The following is an 18074-nucleotide window of genomic DNA, read 5'->3' as shown; positions in this document are numbered from 1 at the left end:
ATGCATGAAACCACATTCTGCCTTAAGATGAATGAAGCTCTTAATGTATTATAAGGCAGTATATCCCAAACTAGATTGAGCCTAGAGCTTACTAAAAGAGGCTAATTTAGAGGAATAGACACCAAGTGCTATATTTGGCTACCTAAGTGGTACACTTTCCAGAGGAGGAATCAAATACTGTAGGCAAACTTAAATAATGATGCAAACTGTGTTTCTCTGCTAGAGCTGAATTAAACCAAACCACGTTGGTGGGGATAAGCTGGTGTAGAAAAGAGAAGAGCTCGGAATGCACTGATATATTTCTGCCTGGTACCAGGATGATAAGTAGTGAAAGGGGAGAGTTTCCTATACCTATGCTTTCTCAGAGCATGTTTCTGCCACAAAATTGGTTGCAGGGGCAGCTATAAGGATTTTGCAATTTCAGTTTACCAGCTCATCAAAATAGCTTTTCTTCAGAAATGCTGCATTCTTAGTGATCTTGGAAGTCTTCTGAATTACACTATACTTGCTGTCTTTTTATTTTCTTATTAGCTAACTTTGCAATTTAATTTATTTTGATCTATTTAGCTGAGCTTGGTGATTATGATCCTGATGAACACCCAGAGAATTACATCAGCGACTTTAAGATTTTTCCCAAGCAGTCGCAAAAACTCGAGAAGAAAATAGCAGAAATACACAAAAATGAATTCAGGTAATTTCAAATGCTGCTTGTTAAGAGACAGCTACAAATTATTTTTATCTGTTTCTACATATTGTACAGTAATTGAAGAGGGATTGTTCCTTAGTTTATAATAGGTACTCTACCAGCATGGTCTTTAGCGCTGTATTTGAAAATGCAAATCAGTTTTAGCTTAGTGGGTTTTCTATTGCTGTTAACCTTTATTAAGCATAGCTGATTCCCACGTGTGTGCTGGTAAGTTAGACTGCATTTACTTGAAATGTAGGTCCGATTAGTGGGAGTGGCTCATATCGTGAGTGCTGCTGTGGCTGATTAATGGAAGAACATTGTTCTTTTAGGGATCAGCTTTCTGTGGAAATATATATTTATGTCTTTTGCTGTGAAATTTCTGTACTTAGTGTAATGATATAATTCCCAACAGATACTGTCTTGGCTGAAACTGTAGGGACGCTATTTTATCTATGGGGCGGTAACACAGTGATGAATTGTACAGAAATGTATTTAGGTAACTCCTTTGGAAGACTGAGGTGAGATGGAGAACTCTATCAGCCCTTTTTCTGTCCTAAACTTTTAATATATTCATAAACTGGAATGGGCAAAGATAGATAATCAGTCTTATAGTTTCGAAGTTGAATGTGTCCCAGAAGTACAGTGTTTCAGAGCAGAAGCAGCAGTGCTTTGTACAATCATACCCCCTTCAGGATTGTCAGTGAATAACATGTACAGTAGTAGCGAAGATAATTTGATACTCCAGCCGTTCTGCTCAGTCAAGCATAGTCCTTGGAGAAGCTGGAGGGAGTAGGATGTGGAGAAGATCCATTAAAGGCAAACAACTAATTGCATAAGGTAGAAGGAAAATCTGTTATTCAGAGATTTACAAGGTTCCTTGCACTTGCTGAAAACACGTTTGTTTTTTCTTACTGCTAAATACATAAATGCTGTTCTTAAGTAAACAAATACTATTCATAAGAACATACGATTTTATGTGAGTCACCAACCCCCTGAAAAAAAATGAAATGGGCAATTCCTCTCAGAGGAGTTAAGTGATTAAAGCATAATACAGAGGTTGATGGAAAAGTCTGTCAAATTTTTTGTTAAACCAGGAATGTAATTCTCATGACAGTATGGAAAGGGAGCTCTTCACCACCAGAGGTGTAGTTATTTCTTATAAATAAATAAATAAAGACTTTTGGATCCTATAGGAAAGTAAACATAACTTCCCTTTTTCCCTCCTAAAACCTATGCATTTTGTTTATATCTCTTTCATCAAAACAATGTCTTGAATAGTGCAGCCATGTCTAATATTTTTAGAGCGTCATAGTCCAGGGTGAACTTTACACAGACACAAAGAAACAGTACTTTAAAAAAGAAACCAGAAATTCTCTGTCTTTGAATAATATTCTGTACTACTACAGATTTCCAAAGGCTAAATTCAACCATTGCAAACCAAGAGTTTTCATCAACTCAGCCCGGGTGCAACGGAAAAGACTAGTCTTTTGTTTAGGGTTAGGAGAGGGGAAGGGAAGAGTGGGATGAAAAGGGAAGGATGAAAGGGAAGACTCATTCCAGTATTAATGGGGGGCCGTGCTTCCAGTGTGCAGGGCTAGTCTTTTTGTCATCACAGACCTCTGGGTAATATATTACAGTCTGCCCAGCAGAAAAGGATATACCAAGGTGAGAACTAAGACAGTGTGCTGCAGCAGCTCTCCAAGAAATTAAGAAAATGGTCAGAAAACTGTAATCTCATGTAGGAATATGAAAAAGATACTGCATCTGAGCTCTGGGGAAGGTCCAGGGTGTATTTATCACCCAGACTGGGACTGAAGTTTGCTGTTCAGATACCTCGGTATTAAAGTCTCTGGCTGCCTTACAGCAGGGTCGTGTCTGCGGGCAGGCAGATTTTGCTTCCCTGACAAACATCACTTTTGTGTAACTCACTGAAACTAGCTTGGACTATTGGGGGTTACAGCCTTGAAAGCATTAGTATACTACAATGCACTACTATAGTTAGAAGCCAGATTTAGAAGGAAAATTTGTATCTTTGCATTACTGTATTAACCAGAACTCCTGTATCTGCAGGTCTGAAGGAATCAATCCTTTGATTCTTTCAAAGAATTTGAGGAGATGCGTGAGGCATAACATGAATTTGTAACAGAACTCTCCTCAATAGATCCCATTTATCTATATGTTGGTAAATTCTCTTTTTATTCTAGGTTTTACCAGTTGACATGCCATGAATGTTAGGCTCACTGGCTTTTAGCTCTTTATCGTTTGTTTTCATTTTCATTTTCTTTCTGTTATGTCAGCATTCAATGTGCCTTATCTGTTTCTCTGGTTACAAGACATTTGGAGAGCTGTCTGGATGGCCGCTATCTGGTCCTGGCAATTTTCTACTGTTGCTCTATGTTCTCAAAATTGATCATCCTGTTACATCTTTTCCATCAAATGCTCACTAGTCACATAAAGTTGTATTTTTTTCCCCCCAGATATTTAATACTATGAATCTCTATTCTAGGAATGCAAAATGAATAAAATATGTCTGTCATATAAAAAACTTTTACATATAAAACTCCAGTGGTGTTGATAATCAGATTTCAATACTCAGCTGGGAAAAGTAAATGGGAGATAATTAGAAAAACCACTAAGCTTACCCGCTAAGCTTGCAGGCTTTTATTTGGTATTGATTAGCACATCCTGTTTCATTAGGTTCAGCAGCTAGAATTTTCTGATAAGAATTAAAATTTTTGCTCCTCAGTGAGTATTTTTAAAAACGCTGAAAAAGGTACCTAAGCCTTTTTTTTTTTCTAACAAGATAGTTGGATGATATGTTAGGTACTATGAAGACAGAGGAGACTGAGAGACATTTTAAATCTATCTGTCATTCTGCTAACTTCAGAAGAGTTACTTTTGAGTTTCAGCACTGCAAATGAATCTGTTCTTTTTTTGTTTTCTTCATACATTTGAGTGAAAAAAGATCATAGCATCTCACTTCTGCAGCAGGCTTTTGTATAGTCAAAGACCTCATGGCTTGGAACAGGCCGGTTCTTCACTGAATCCTATCTCGTAGTCCTCAGGGCCTGTTAACTCAGCACATCTGCTCTGTCATCCTAGAGAATGACAGAAGAATTTGTCTTTTGAAAGGCCCTTAAAAACAGTGAGGGAAACGTCTGGGAAGTAGCGATAGTGTATGGTGACAGCTGCCAGTGACTTAGTGACTGATTTTGTCTCATTGAGAAGTCTTGTTCTTATTAGTTAGAGCAGATGTATGGTGTGGTGCCCTTGTTTCTCTTTTTTTTTGTGGTTGTGAAAACATCACCAGATTTTAGCAAAATGCAACCTTTACTGTGACCTTCCTCTGCACCTAATTGCATAAATTAGAAGTGTGACAGACAGAAATGCATGACAGTTTTATTGAGGTGTGATTAATTGTCTTGTGAATTTTTAATCAATTAATCTTCCCTCAGTGAAGAAAGGGAGAGGTGCAGGAATAATTTAATTGAACCTTACCAGTGGGTAGTAAGCAAACATCTGCTTTGATTTCATCACAATATATATTCTCATTTTCCTGTCATTCCAAATAAGGCCTCTCTGAAATGTGGCATACTGATGACAGTAAAAGAGATAACGGTCGTCGGACTAGACTAAAGTCAAAGTAAATCTTAGAATATGTGAAGATCCTTTAGGAACTGATAGGACATGGAGGCTTGTGCTTAAAAGAATTCAAAGTTGCCTTGTAACTATGTTTTGGGGTATGGCTACAACACAGCATGCATCAAATAATTGCAACTGATTGCCTGTTACTGTTCTTAGTAGCTATGAAGTCATAGCTGCTTGCATTTCTGTTTTGCTGTCCCTGTAACAGTTTGGAAAACATTTTGGCTGTGAAAAGCTGCATATGCTATGAGTGTATTCCGGGATACCTTTTTCTTGAAGGAAAGTTAATGGTAAGATTCCTCCCCAAGTTGTTCATTTGCGTGTCCCTTAGCCCTTTTAGTTGGGACTAGTACAAGTACTTGTAAGGCTGCATTGTAAATCACATCAGTGAAATGACCTGAGTTAAAAATAACTTATTTTGCTTGACTTCCAAGCAAAAGGTACCTGTTTGGTTCTCATGTATTTTGGCACTATTGAAGATATTTAGTACACTACAAGGTGCTAAGTATATAAAGCCATAGCTCATTTTTATTTCTGGTGACTAAAAGCCACCAGTTTAACAAAAATATGGTAAGAATACTGTATAGATCTGGAAAAATAAAAGAACTAACACATCAAATGAGCGTAAGCAGAACCATGAAATCTTCTAGATGGAGGAGAAGGAAGTTGAGTGAGAAAATTCTTCAAGCATAACAGCAGGAATTGCTAGGATCGCTGTTTATTTTTTTATATAAGACCAGTCAGATGATCTTAATAATATCTTTGGGATTTGAGGAATTTTTTTTAATACATCAGGAGGAATTTGTTTCTTTCAGATGTTCCCTAAATAGATGTATTTTTTCCGTGACAGAAATAGTATTGTTTGTTTGAGCAACCTACATCAGTCGTCGGCCTAATTTTGGTTCTAGCTCTTGCTGTTTGATTTTATGGGCCTCTTACAAATGGACAGACTACATACCTGGATGTGTCAGTACTAGTTCCAGATTGACTTCCATACTACTACAATTGTGGAATTTGCTTTAGATGTCAGAATAGTAAGATATCTCAGGTGGTTTTAGTGCATTCATACTCCTTTCTCCCTTTTTCAAGGCAAAAATCCCTTCCCTATACAAATCTTCCTTTAATGAAAGATTTGTTTATTTGATAAAGCCCCTGACAAGTATTGGCAAGTACTTGTCACAGAATCACAGAATAGTTGGGGTTGGAAGGCACCTCTGTAGATCTGGTCCAACCCCCCTGCTCAAGCAAGGTCACATACAGCAGGTTGCCCAGGACAATGTTCATTTGGGTTTTGAATATTTGCAAGTATGGAGACTCCACAATCTCTCTCGGCAACCTGTGCCAGTGTTCTGCCATGCTCACAGCGAAGAACTATTTTCTTTAGTTCAGATGGAATTTCCTGTATTTCAGCTTGTGCCCGTTGTCTCTTGCCCTTTTACTGAATACCACTGAGAAGAGTCCAGCCCCATCCTCTTTACACTCTCATCAGATATTTGTACACATTGATAAGACCTCCGCTGAGCAATGTCTTCACCAGGCTGAACAGTCCCAGCTCTCTCAGCCTCTCCTCATATGTCAGATGCTCCAGTCCCTTCATCATCTTTGTGGCCTTCCTCCAGTATGTCCATGTCTGTCTTCTGCGTGGGAGCCCAGAACTGGACCCTGCACTCCAGGAATGTTTCCCCAGTGCTGAGTTGATGGGCAAGATCACCTCCCTCCACCTGCTGGCAATGTTCTGGCTAATGCTGAGAATACCATTAGCCTTCTTTGTTGTGAGGGCACGTTGCTGGCTCACGTCCAGCTTGTCCACTCAGATCCCCACGTCCTCCTCTGCAAAGCTGCTCTGCAGCTGGTTGGCCCGCAGCCTGTCCTGGTGCCTGGGGTTATTCCTCCCCAGGGGCAGGACTTGGCATTTCCATTTGCTGAAGTTCATGAGGTTCCTCTCTGCCCATCTCTCCAGCCTGTTGAGGTCCCTCTGAATGGCAGCTCAACCATCTGGAGTATGAACCACTACTATGAGTTTGGTCTCATCCATGGACTTGCTGAGAGTGCATTTGGTCCTATCATCCAGGTCATTTAATGAAGATGTCAAGCAGTATTGAACCTGCCTTTGACACATGGGGTACAGTACCAGTGACTGGCCTCCAGCTGGACTCTGTGCTGCTGGTCACAACTGTCTGAGCCCAGCAGTTGAGCCATTCTTCATTTGCCCTCACTGTCTGCTTACCTAGCCTGTACTTCATCAGCTTGCCTGTGAGGGTGTTATGGGAGACAGTGTCGAAAGCCTTGCTGAAGTGAAGGTAGACCACATCCACTGCTCTCCCCTCATCTACCCAGCCAGTCATTCCATCATAGAAGGCTATCAGGTTGGTTAAGCATGATTTCTCCTTCATAAATCCTTGCTGACTACTCCCAATCACCTTTTTGTCCTTTATGTGCTTGGAAATGCTATCCGGGAGGATTTGCTCCATCACCTTCCCCGGGATCAAGGTGAGGCTGACCAGCCTGTAGTTCTCCAGATCCTTCTCATTGCCCTTTTTGAAGATAGGATTGACATTTGCTTGTTTTCAGTCCTCAGAAACCTCTTCTTATTGCCATGATCTTTCAAAGATGGTAGAGCATGGCCTGACATCAGCCAGCTCCCTCAGCAGTCATGGGTGCATCCTGTGAGGTTTCATGGACTCGTTTATGTCGTTTGTTTAAATGTTCCTTAACATGATCCTTCTCCACTGAGGGTAAGTCTACACTGCTCCATGCTTTCTGTCTGGTCTCAGGGGCCTGAGATTCCTGAAGGCAAGACCAAGGTGAAGAAGGCATTGAGTACTTTGGCCTTTTCCCCATCTTTAGTCACCAGGTCCCCTGCTGCATTTAACAGCAGGCCCACTTTTTCTTGAAAATCAGACTAACAAATTAAAGCTCATGTTTTATTCAAGCTAAACAAGGAATATTCTTTAATCTTAGCTTGAAAGGCATTTAAGCATCTTTATCCCATGCTGCATCATCTACACTTAGACTAGCCAGTGGTGATTTGAGCATTTTGACCTTTATTCTGTTGCTTTAACGCTTACTTTATTCCTTTCACAATACTATCAATTATGTGGAGTGCTCCGATTCTGGTGTCAGCAGAAGGAGTACAGGATTTCCCAGCCTATGCTAATCTGGCTCTGCACCTCTCATGCAGACATGGAGCTGCCAGTGGAGCCGTTGGCAAGCATAACAAAAAATGTTACTCTCAGAACGTATATTGTGGGAGGCTGTCCTAAAAGCCTCGGCAGGGACCATTAGAAAATGTTTGTGTTTGTGGGTGTTAGTAGGATTTGATCCAAGATTAAAGCAAACTTCTTGCATGCAGTTGACTACATTCAAAACTGCTGAAATTAAATTCCCATTTAGCAAGTGCAGAATAAGGTGGATCTTGCATGGCACTTAAGAGCTTCTTGCAAATAAAACTACGTATTGTCTGCTTTTATGCATTTAAAGCTGGCGATGCACTCATCTACGCTTTGTATTTACTTTCTTATACTGTCCTAATCACTTTGGTATCTAACTGCCTCATATACACGAAGGGAATCCAATTGGAAGGGCTTACGGTATGCTTCAAAACTTGCAAGTCATGTTATAGGAAACACAAGCTCGTTTGCTGGGGATCTAGAATCTGCTGAGGTTGACCGGGCGGAGGAGGATTTTGGAAATGAGCAGGGCCTGAGATACAGCAGGGAGAGCTGACTTCCACACCTGAGGAGCCTCACGCCAAAATGTTTGAAGCTCTTATCCATAAAAAGCATGTACTTGGCTGAGCTGAGAGGAGGGGGATATGTAAGGCGGATTCACAGGTAGATAGTACTATGAGCTGCTAGGGGTCAAACCTGCATTACAGCCAGAGGCTGTGCCGAATGTCCTCTCAATTTCAGCCTTGACAGCCTGTGCTGGCTCATTTGTTTCCCAGTGTAGCATTTGGATTTATTCACCAGGCTGTGTGTTGGCACAGCCCTGCTGGTAGCCATATGTTCCTAGCTCTGTTCTGCGAAATGCAGCTGAACTGTATGCAAGCTCTGCGCACTTCAGCAGCCACAAGCTGGCCACCTCCGATCGTTTGGCTTTTCTTCCTCTTAGTGGTTCCTGAGTTTGTAAGCTTTTTAGATTTTTGGTTTAACTTCTCTCAGAGGCCTTTTGTTGAAAACTGTGATGTCTGTGGGTTTATTCTCTGATCTATTCCTGCTTATAGGAAGACATTCCTAAGATTGTTTTTAAAATATTCAAAACAAAAGCAGTCGATTTTATTCCTTGATCCCATTAGGTAGTTAAGACTGCATGATGTCCTGTGAGCTTTGTTGCTAACAGTGTTGAAGAAAAAGTAACCATAGGTAATTTTGAAGCTATCAGCATTCCTCTCTATGTAAGCATATGTACTTAAACTTCAGGATTATGTTGGTGGCATGAGTCACGCTAGCACCACAGCAGATCTTGCAGCTCCAGTGAATAAAAAGGCTCAAAATTGGTATTTGATATTAGAGAATTGCAGTTGGAGGCAAACATATTTTTGCAAAGGTATTTGAATGAAAAAGTGAAAGCCATCTTGTCAAATAAAGTCTCTGAAAAGGTTAAGTTTTGAATAATTGCCAGTCACAATTGATGTACTTTCATACAACATTTTTTATGCTTTTTACTTAAACCTGATCAGTAACTGCTAGAGAATCTCTGAGTGAGAAATATTGTAATGGTAATCCTTATTTTGAAAGAAGATAGACTCCTAGCTGCACTGGTCTCAAATATCTTTATGCTTAATCATGTTATTTCTTATAAAAATTGCTGTATTAACAAAAGCCTGGTTATTTGCTTGAGTTGGAAATAGTGACTATCTGGTTGGATACTTTATTTATATCAGAAAACTGTTAAAAAAATGGGCTTTTTTTTTTTTTTAGATGACTATATGGTGATGAACCATACAGTCATCTAAACGAATTTCCATTTCTGTTGTCCATGCGCTCAACATGTCCAGTAGTTCCACTATATTTTAAAAAACACTGTGTGTTGTCAAAATGGTAACAGAGGAGCAGCAAAGCCAAATGCCATGCATGAGGTCAAGAAAACTGCTTGGTTATGTGTTTGAATGACTCACTAGTATATATGGTGTCTTTCTGCATTCCCATTCTGGTCTGGATTAACAGGCTTCTGCTTCTGTTTTGTTTGATGTAGGTGAGTCCATTTGTGTGACGTTCTGTCAAAACAAGTAGACCTCTTCAGCAAGAAGCACACACACACACCCCCACTTGGAGTGACTCTCATAAGCCCCAACATGGCATGAACAAGTGCTGAGATACATCTTGAAGGCTCCCACAGTTCAGCATATTCTTCTTAAGCCTGATACTAGTTTAGACTTCTTAGCAGGCCTTTGTGTGTTTAAGGATGTCTCTGGGCCTGCAATTTCAAAATTATACAATTCTTTCTACCTTAGAAGTGTGATACTGAAATGGCACTGTACTTGCTGTAATAAATTCTTTGCTCTACTTGAGTTTCCTATTTTTCTGTTTCTTGAGGTGATCATCCTTCTTCCTCTCCTTAATTCCTCTTAGCAGTCATAATTTGACTGAGATGAATGAAGCAGTGTTAAAAATCTGAACTAAAAGAGCTCTTCTGGTCACGTAGTCCTTTCCCTGAAGAATAATGTGTGTTGCATTCCTCCAAGGTTTGTTCTTCCGAACCTCCTTTTATATACATATATATACACAGAAGTATTTTTAAAACCAGTTAAAATAAACAAGCTGTACCTGTAGTTCTGGATGTGCTTCCTAAAAATGGCAGTTCTTTGGATCGCTCTTCACACAGCACAGAGAGTACTTCCAGAAGCTGTAGGGTGGGAGCAACTTCTCCTGAGCAGGCATTTTTATAGACATTGCAATTTGAGTACTTGTCTAGAGGGAGGTACTTTATAGACAAAACAGATGTCTCTTCCCTTCTCTCTTCCCAAAGCTCTATGTGATATAAAAAGAAAATAGAAGCAAATAGATAATGCAGGTAATTTTTCTTTTAATAGGAATTCCTGGCAGTATGTTATATTCAGTAGCAGAGATAATTTACTTGAATTGAAAAATATAGCTGTTTTTATCATAAAATTTGTTTGATCATTCTTTCGCTTCTGTATTCCCAAGAGAGCTTTTCTGTTTGTTTTTTGTTTCTTTCTGGAAAGTGACCATAATCATGCTCAGCAAATGTAGTTGTTTTCTTTTCCAGGCTAGTCATTAGCTATCTGATGGTGAGGTTTGGACTCAGGTTCTGCTATTTAGCATAAGTATCATTGAGTTGAGCTGTCTGTGCAAGTTCCCAGAAGGCAGGGATTTATTCATCAGCTGCATGGACCTATTCCTCCCTCCGGCCCTTTAGGGGTTAGGTATATCTGGACTACCAGGGATCAGTGTACTATGCTGTTAACAAACACAGAGCTCGAGAGATGTCTCGGTATCATGGGAATAGATTTTAAATGAAGAATAAAGAAACCAAAATGGCATCTGCCCTATAAATGTGCTCTTTTTTGTGAAAAGATGTAAAGCTCTTTGCATTGCTACATCAGTTTATGAAGTAATGTTGAAATCTAAGTATCTCAGCATAGATTTTGGAGGTACTGTGTGGCTTCAGGGATAAGGCTGAGACAAGTAATTTGAAACGATCCGGTAGAAGGAGTTAAGTAAGTGGCACATGTTATTACAGTTAGCATGGTGTAAAATTAAACCATTAGGCCTTTAGTAGATTCACTAAGAGAGGCTGATAATTGATTTAAAGGAATTACTTAAGTTTTTATCATCCTAGAATTCTGTCTGGGAGAAAAAACAATTTTGTAATACAAGTTCCAACTGATATTTGGATCTTCTGAAATTTGTTAGGCTTTATATGCCCCAGCAACTTTTCAGCAATTCAGCCGCTTACCAGGTGGTAATCTTTCTTTTCATATGCAGACCAGTTTAAAGCCTTAGCTCTCTCCTGATGCCTATGGCCAGAGCCATGCTGAAAGAAGCAGTGCCATTACTTGGGAGATGTGCTAAGTGCTTTGCTGTTCTGACAGACTCAGACACAGGGCTAATAAACACCACTGCAGTTACCAGTATCTTCATTCAGTGCTTTTCTTTGAAATTATCTTTGAAAATATGAATTATTATTATTACCATTAATACCTTTGTGATTCACTACCAATTAGTCCTCTTTAGCACCTTTAATGATAAATAAAAATACAACCGGAAAGGCTGTATTAAAAACAGCCTTATTGTCTGCTGGAATCTCCCAAGCTTAGAGGAAAAACTAAACAGTCACTCGAGACCTTGAGCACCATGATCATACAGCTTTTAGAGTCTCAGCTGCTCGTAAAAAGTTTTAAAGAAACAAAAACAAAACCCGAACCATTTGGTGTAAGTGATTGTGAGATCCGTATATGTTGTAATTAAACCTGTTAGTTCTTTATGCAGATTTCTGGCTTTTTTAAGCTTGAAAGGAAACCCAGAGTATTCCTGTTCTGCTGAAGGATGCCATGTGTGTGATCTGGGATATAACAAAGAGAATCTTGCATAGATGGATATCCTCCAAATAGCCACCGTTGTCTCTTCTAAGACGCCAGTGAAGGATGCCCACAGTTGCAGCGCAAGGCGAAGGGTATTTGATGGAGATTGAGGCTATGTTTTTTAAAGCCTTATGGCTTGTGCTTTTTGCCAGTTTGAGTGCAGGTGTTTCACTGTGTTTCTAAAGGTCAGATCATTATGAGCATACTCATTTATTCTTTGAATTAATTGCATTTAAATGCTTTGCAAGACCATATATATTGAGAAGTGACTCCTGTACGGGGCATGCTAAGGAACTGTATTGCTAGTGTATTCTGCGGCAGGTAACTTTTGTGTGGCATACAGATGAGGCAAAGGATGGACAATAATTATGCTTTTTATTAGTAGGTTTGAATACTTCATAAACCAGTAAGGCAAGGTAAAGGAAATGACTTGACCAGGGTCATTCAGGAAGCCAGCTACAGTGAATTAAATTGAGAGTGTGTTTTGCTTTGCTGTTAATGCTTTATAAACTTCTCTATTCCTTTAAAGGAATTAAGATTCAATAATCCTGTGATACCTCATCCTTGACTTTGACTAACTTCAGTAACAGTTATATACCTCAAATGGGAGGAATGAAGGGGAAAAAAATTCTAGAGTGAATTAGTGTGAGGAGCCAGCAAAACAAGCAGATCACTTCTGTGGCACACCCTGGAAAGTATTCCCCACTGAGCTTCCTGGCCTTTGAAAAGCTTCGGAGTTGGAGGCCCTTTGGGGAATAAACAGAGCTTTTACATCCCTTAGTGTGTACTTGTCTTGAGCGTAAAGGAAAAAACAGAACATGTTGCAGATTTTTCAGTCTTCTGTTAAAGTATTTTTTCATTAAAATTTTATTAGGAATGTTTAGATTGATTGATTCCTAGGGTGAATGATTAATTCAGAGATAAGAGCTATGGAGCTCTAATTTCACAAATAACTATTTTATTATTCGTGTGGTATGCAGAAATATTTCTACATAGTATGTTATTGGTCCTATTGAGTAGGGCAGTAGGGCACGCAGGGGCTGGGTACTAAAATGGTCGCAACAGCTGGAAAGGGAATACATCTTCAATTTAATGCTGAATACATGCTGAATAGGTTGGGCAATCGTGTAAGGTGAATTGGAGCTACTGCACATGCTGACCTGACTTTCCTGAGAGAATTGAATTAACAAATAGCAAAGATGCGTTGTCTAATGATGTTCTGTTTTTCCACTGTAAGAGGCATTAGTGGAAACATTTGCACAGGTGAGGAAATCCTGCGTGTTTATGTGTAAGGCTCTTGCAAGTAGAAACTTTTAAAGGCTTTTTAACAAAGCCGATCAAAGGAGTATCTAATGTTAAATCGGTGGTCGGAATAAAATGTTGGCTTTCCTTTGGTGATAGGATTTGCTGTAGACAGCAAATGTTGCTTTTTATTTAGTAAGGAAAAGTTCATTACTAAGTTGCAGATGAAAAGCATGTCATCAAGGCTCAGACATTATTCTCTTGATAAGGGATGGATCAGAATTTTTTCATTTGATATCGCACTTGATTCTAAAAAGATTATTCTGCTTTGCACTTTTCTTTTAAGGCTTTACAAAGTAGCCATTTCAATTTTCCTGTAATCCAGTAAGATCAAACTTATCCATGTATTCTGCTTTATTTTCAAGTATCACAGTTCATTCAGCCTGATATGCACAAAGACCGCATAGTGTCAGAGGTTCTGCGTGAGGAGAGCACATTGGTCATTTTTTAATGTGTTCTCCTACTTTAATAATAATTGCAATTTAATAGTGTCTTTCCCTTTTGGAAATGCCCCAACCAAACAAAATGGTGAAATTATATTGTTTCAAACTATCTGTCACTTTTAAGTCCTTTCAGACTAGGGGACAGATTACTTTCCTTTTTACCAGCAGAGAGAGGTAGGAAATCAATGCATTTTATGATGCTATTTTTCTGTAAGGGGACAAATCCCACTAAGCAATCAAACCTTATTTTTGTTTGGCTTTTCTTTATGCAACATAAGCAGTCTAAGTAATTTAGGTTAATTTGGTTAATTACTTCTATGCTGTGCAGTTGATAGGTACATGAAACAAACTTGTAGCAGTCCTAAGGCTCCTTTACAATCTGTCACAACTTTTATGGTTTATTAGTGTCGAGGGGAGAGAAAAGCAGGTCAGTACAGCCATCAAAAAGCTTTGATTGGAAAAAAAAAAGTAAACAATTTTGTTTTGTTTTGCGATACTCATGCTATCTTCTCCTTCAGTATTTAGCTATGTAAATGCATGTTTGCAGTTTTTGATTTTCCACCTGTTACCTTCATCACTGGAAAATGGTGACAAACAGAGACCAAAAAGGTAGGAGAAGGAAGGGCATTTCTCTAATGTTGTTTGTTTTTTTCTTTAAAAGCTAAATAACAACAACAATGTGATCTGAAATAAAATGCAAATAGTGTAGTAACAAGCAGGACCCAAGCCATATGAAGACAGCCAGATCAGTATCATGGGACTGACTGGGAGGCAGTGGAGTACGAACAAGCATGAATTAGAACCTCGTGACAGAAAAGGTTATAGCTACTGATATTGCCATAGGGCATCAGTTTGGTAGGTTTCAAAATAGGATTTGACATCTGCAAGTATGCTAGACATCATCTTCAGAGTTAAACTGAACTTTGGGGAGGATACTGAGTCTCTTCTGTCTGTGTTTGCTGATTTCTAGCTGTTGAAGAACAACGGAGACTCTACTGCAGGGAAATTATCCTATGTGGATGCACAAAGCTGTCTTTGAATTCCTGTTCCTGAGTGAAACTGGACCCCGAAACACAGGGGTTTGACTTAGTATGACCATTCCTGTGTTCCTTGAAGATATGTCTATGCCTCATTTTTGGGATGACTTGTTGTGAGAAGCCTTTATGAGACCGGACTTTCTAAAGGTCCTAAGCACTGTTCATTGTCTCAAGGCAGTATTTCTGTCAGGCTCATATACCATAACCATGCAAGCATATAAATAACACAATACTTACTCAGTCCATTTCATTGGCAAACTGGGATTCCAGATTTCTGTTAGGGCTTGTTATAAAAGCAGGAGTTAGAGGAGCTAAAATGAAGTAATAAAACTTTCCTCCAGAACTCAAGGCTTGAGTGCCATATTTCAGGCTTCAGTGTATGTTCATGGTTGATTATAGACACCCTAAAAATAGGGGCATATAATGGAAATGCTGACAGATCCTAAGCTATCATGATGGTAACAGGCACTGCTATAATTAGGCATGCGTCTCAGTAGACAGTGTAATATGATTGCCTTGTTTATATCCCGAGCTGGAAGGCATGTTTGTTAATCTAGACAATCCTTTTAAATGAGTTTGGGAGCAAGGGTTTGTGGAAAAAAGATGCAGAGGTTTATTTCGTATTCTGGCTGACTTGCATGTACATCAAAAGATAGCAAATACTTGCAGGATATTGGATAACTCTGGTTAACTGCATAGTGTGCTGGTATCCTAGAGGCAAGAAAAAAACACCAGAACTTACCTGAAAAGATCAGGCATTGGACAATCCAGGAACAGAAATCATGTGAAAAGTTTCCTGTCTTAATATTATAAATAGAACATGCTTGAAATTGTTCAAATGTCAGGGGAATTTTTTTCCTCCTTTTTAGGGATCTAAACTCTCCAATCAAAAAGCCCTTTTCTCCTGTTTTCCTCTTGTCCAACTGTTGTTTCTTGTGTAATTTTAGAGGTCAGAGCCCAGCTGTTGCTGAATTTAACTTGCTCCTGAAAGCACATTCTTTGGAAACTTACGGTGTTGATCCTCATCCTTGCAAGGTAACAGTTTTTTCTCAATGACATTTAATAAAAAGCCATTAAATGAATTGATATTGCTCTGTTTCTGGAGGAGGGAAGGGTTCATTTGGTTTGTTTTTTTTATCCAGGCACAAATACGGAGTAATTGATAAAAGAACCTGTCTTGTAACTATGGATTTCATTTCAGCCTTGGAAAAACATTGCCTGGTTGAAATTTCTGGGTCAGTCCAAAAATAAAAAAAAAAACCTCTAGAGGAAGTAGAACATCATAGGAGAGTGTAAGAGGGTATTAGGGCAAAAGTTTTGATTATAATTAATCGTTTCTTTGCATTTACTGCAAAGGTTTCAATAAATACTCTCAACGTGAAATACTTCGTGTTTGCCAAGATTTTCAGGATCCAGTGCATTAGCATTGTCCAAAAGCTGCAAAAAATTGTTAGGCCTTGCTAGGTTATTATTTCAAACACCAGCAAAATATGCAAAGCTTAGCAAGAAGAGCAAACTAAATGTACAGAGGAAAGAACTGGGTAAGCACGTTATACATTTAGGTATTCCACCACTTCACTGTTTTGTAGTTCTCTATAGGAAGGCAATTTTGGTTATCAGTTCTGATTATTCCATACACCTGCATTTCTAATAGCTTTAGCTCAGTTTGTTTTTAATGTTGTCTACTTCACATTTTAACTGCCATTTTTGGTTGTCCTCCAGCTTATATGCCATCTACTTTGGTGGAGCAGCAGAAGTATGTGATGCTGTCTGCTTAGCTGCTCTGGTGAGCGCCTTTAAACAGTCAGCTCTAACCTGAAGCGCTGATTTCACATACGCATTGCTAGAAATGGTGCTCCTAGTATGAGATATGGTGACTTTGTAAACTTTACTTCCAAAGCATAGTGCAGATTTTCAGAGCACTTCTCAGAGACATATGTTGGCACTTGACAAAATCCAGATTGGTTCAGCATCATCTCCTCTTTGCCTGTGCAGGGAGGCTTATAGTATGGGGGCATGCAGGGGTTCATGGCCCATGCTGAGAGCTTGAGGAAAATAGATGAGATTTTTGGAAGCGGGTTGCAAAGCAAGATGTTTTCCCGGCTCCTTACATCTTCCTGTGCAACTCTGTGGCTGCTACGCAAGCAGCATCATTGTTTTTGTATACCCGTATTTTCTTGATAGATCACATGGAACAATAAAGCGGGTTAACTTTAGCATAGTGAGGGTCTGGAGCCTGGGATGGACAGGAAAGCCAGCTAGTACAAAACTCACCTGAATCTTTACTCAAAAAACTTGAGCCAAAACTTTTGTTGCGGAATTGAAAGCAAAAAATGGTCTTTCCTAATTTAAAGGCAAGTATCAACCAGATGTTCTTACTGCCACCCAGAATTAAGTACTTGCTTACTGTAGTAAATGCTATGTGTTAGCCACACTTCCAACATAATTGTTTGAAATGTCACAAAGAAACAAGATGTTGTGAAATCTTTAACACCAATGAAGTAGACATGAATCCCTGGATTATATTTAGCCATCACTTTTAAGAATGAGACAATACAGAGAAGTATGTTTTCACCAAAATAGTAAATATCCCTAGGGACTCCCTATGTGACATCAGTGACAAGTAAATAAAAACAATGCACAAAGTGTTGTTACTCAGTTAAGTGAGTATGAAATGAATGAGGCCTATGCTGCCAAGAGCAATCTTTGCTCTTCAGAAATGTATAATTTGCAAAATTTATTTCTAAAATGAAAATAAAACACAGGTAGTCTATAATGAAGTAAGAATTTATGCTATCAGTGAGAAGTACCCCAATAGATAAGGAGAAGATTACGTTTCTTTTTTCTCTTTAAAGGACTCGACGGGGATGACTACATTTTTAGGATTCACAGCTGCAGGATTTGTAGTTTTCCAGGGGAATAAAAGAATTCATTTGTTAAAATGGTAAGCATATGAAGTAAGAATAGAATAATATGTGTAAGAATCTTTTCCCTTTCTTCCTAGTATCTTCACCTGTATTTGTTTTCTTTAAGGTCAAAGAAGTGAATATTTCTTTTTCTGTCCCATCATATTTCATTTTTAAAGCATCTTAAATGAGAAGTATAATAATAATAATTTAGTCTTATTCTTCTTCCAGAGAAAATTATTCCAGAGGTTGAGTTAGTCCACACAATGCACAACCCTAAAATTAAATAAGAGCTCTACTCTGGCTGAGCATCCCTCTCTACTATGCTGTAAATCGCCAGAGACGCTTGTTGGCAGAGATGTCTGGAAAAGTTTATGAGTATCCACCTGCATCTTTATTTGGCTCTTGTAAAAGTTACCATTTCCTCATTCAATTAATTTTCTCCAATTAGAAGAGAAAACAAGATTTTATTTGGCAAGCACAGGAGGAGAAGAGAATGCCTTTGAA

General features: G+C 38.9%; 1 protein-coding gene across 2 annotated transcripts in view; it reads left to right on the top strand.

Moving 5' to 3' along the window:
• LOC135325145 (FERM domain-containing protein 3-like) overlaps nt 1-18074 on the top strand; it is a 146586-nt gene that overhangs the window by 98407 nt on the left and 30105 nt on the right. For both annotated transcript variants that reach the window (XM_064502804.1, XM_064502805.1), the window contains 3 exons: nt 568-691; nt 15609-15696; nt 17517-17605. In XM_064502804.1, coding sequence (XP_064358874.1) covers nt 568-691; nt 15609-15696; nt 17517-17605 — 301 coding nt within the window. The remainder of the gene's footprint in view (nt 1-567; nt 692-15608; nt 15697-17516; nt 17606-18074) is intronic.

Source organism: Dromaius novaehollandiae, chromosome Z (genome assembly GCF_036370855.1).
Source record: "Dromaius novaehollandiae isolate bDroNov1 chromosome Z, bDroNov1.hap1, whole genome shotgun sequence".
In the NCBI taxonomy this organism is placed as follows: Eukaryota; Metazoa; Chordata; class Aves; order Casuariiformes; family Dromaiidae; genus Dromaius; species Dromaius novaehollandiae.
The sequence above is the reverse complement of the archived record's forward strand: the minus strand, read 5'-3'. Positions and strand labels throughout refer to the sequence as shown.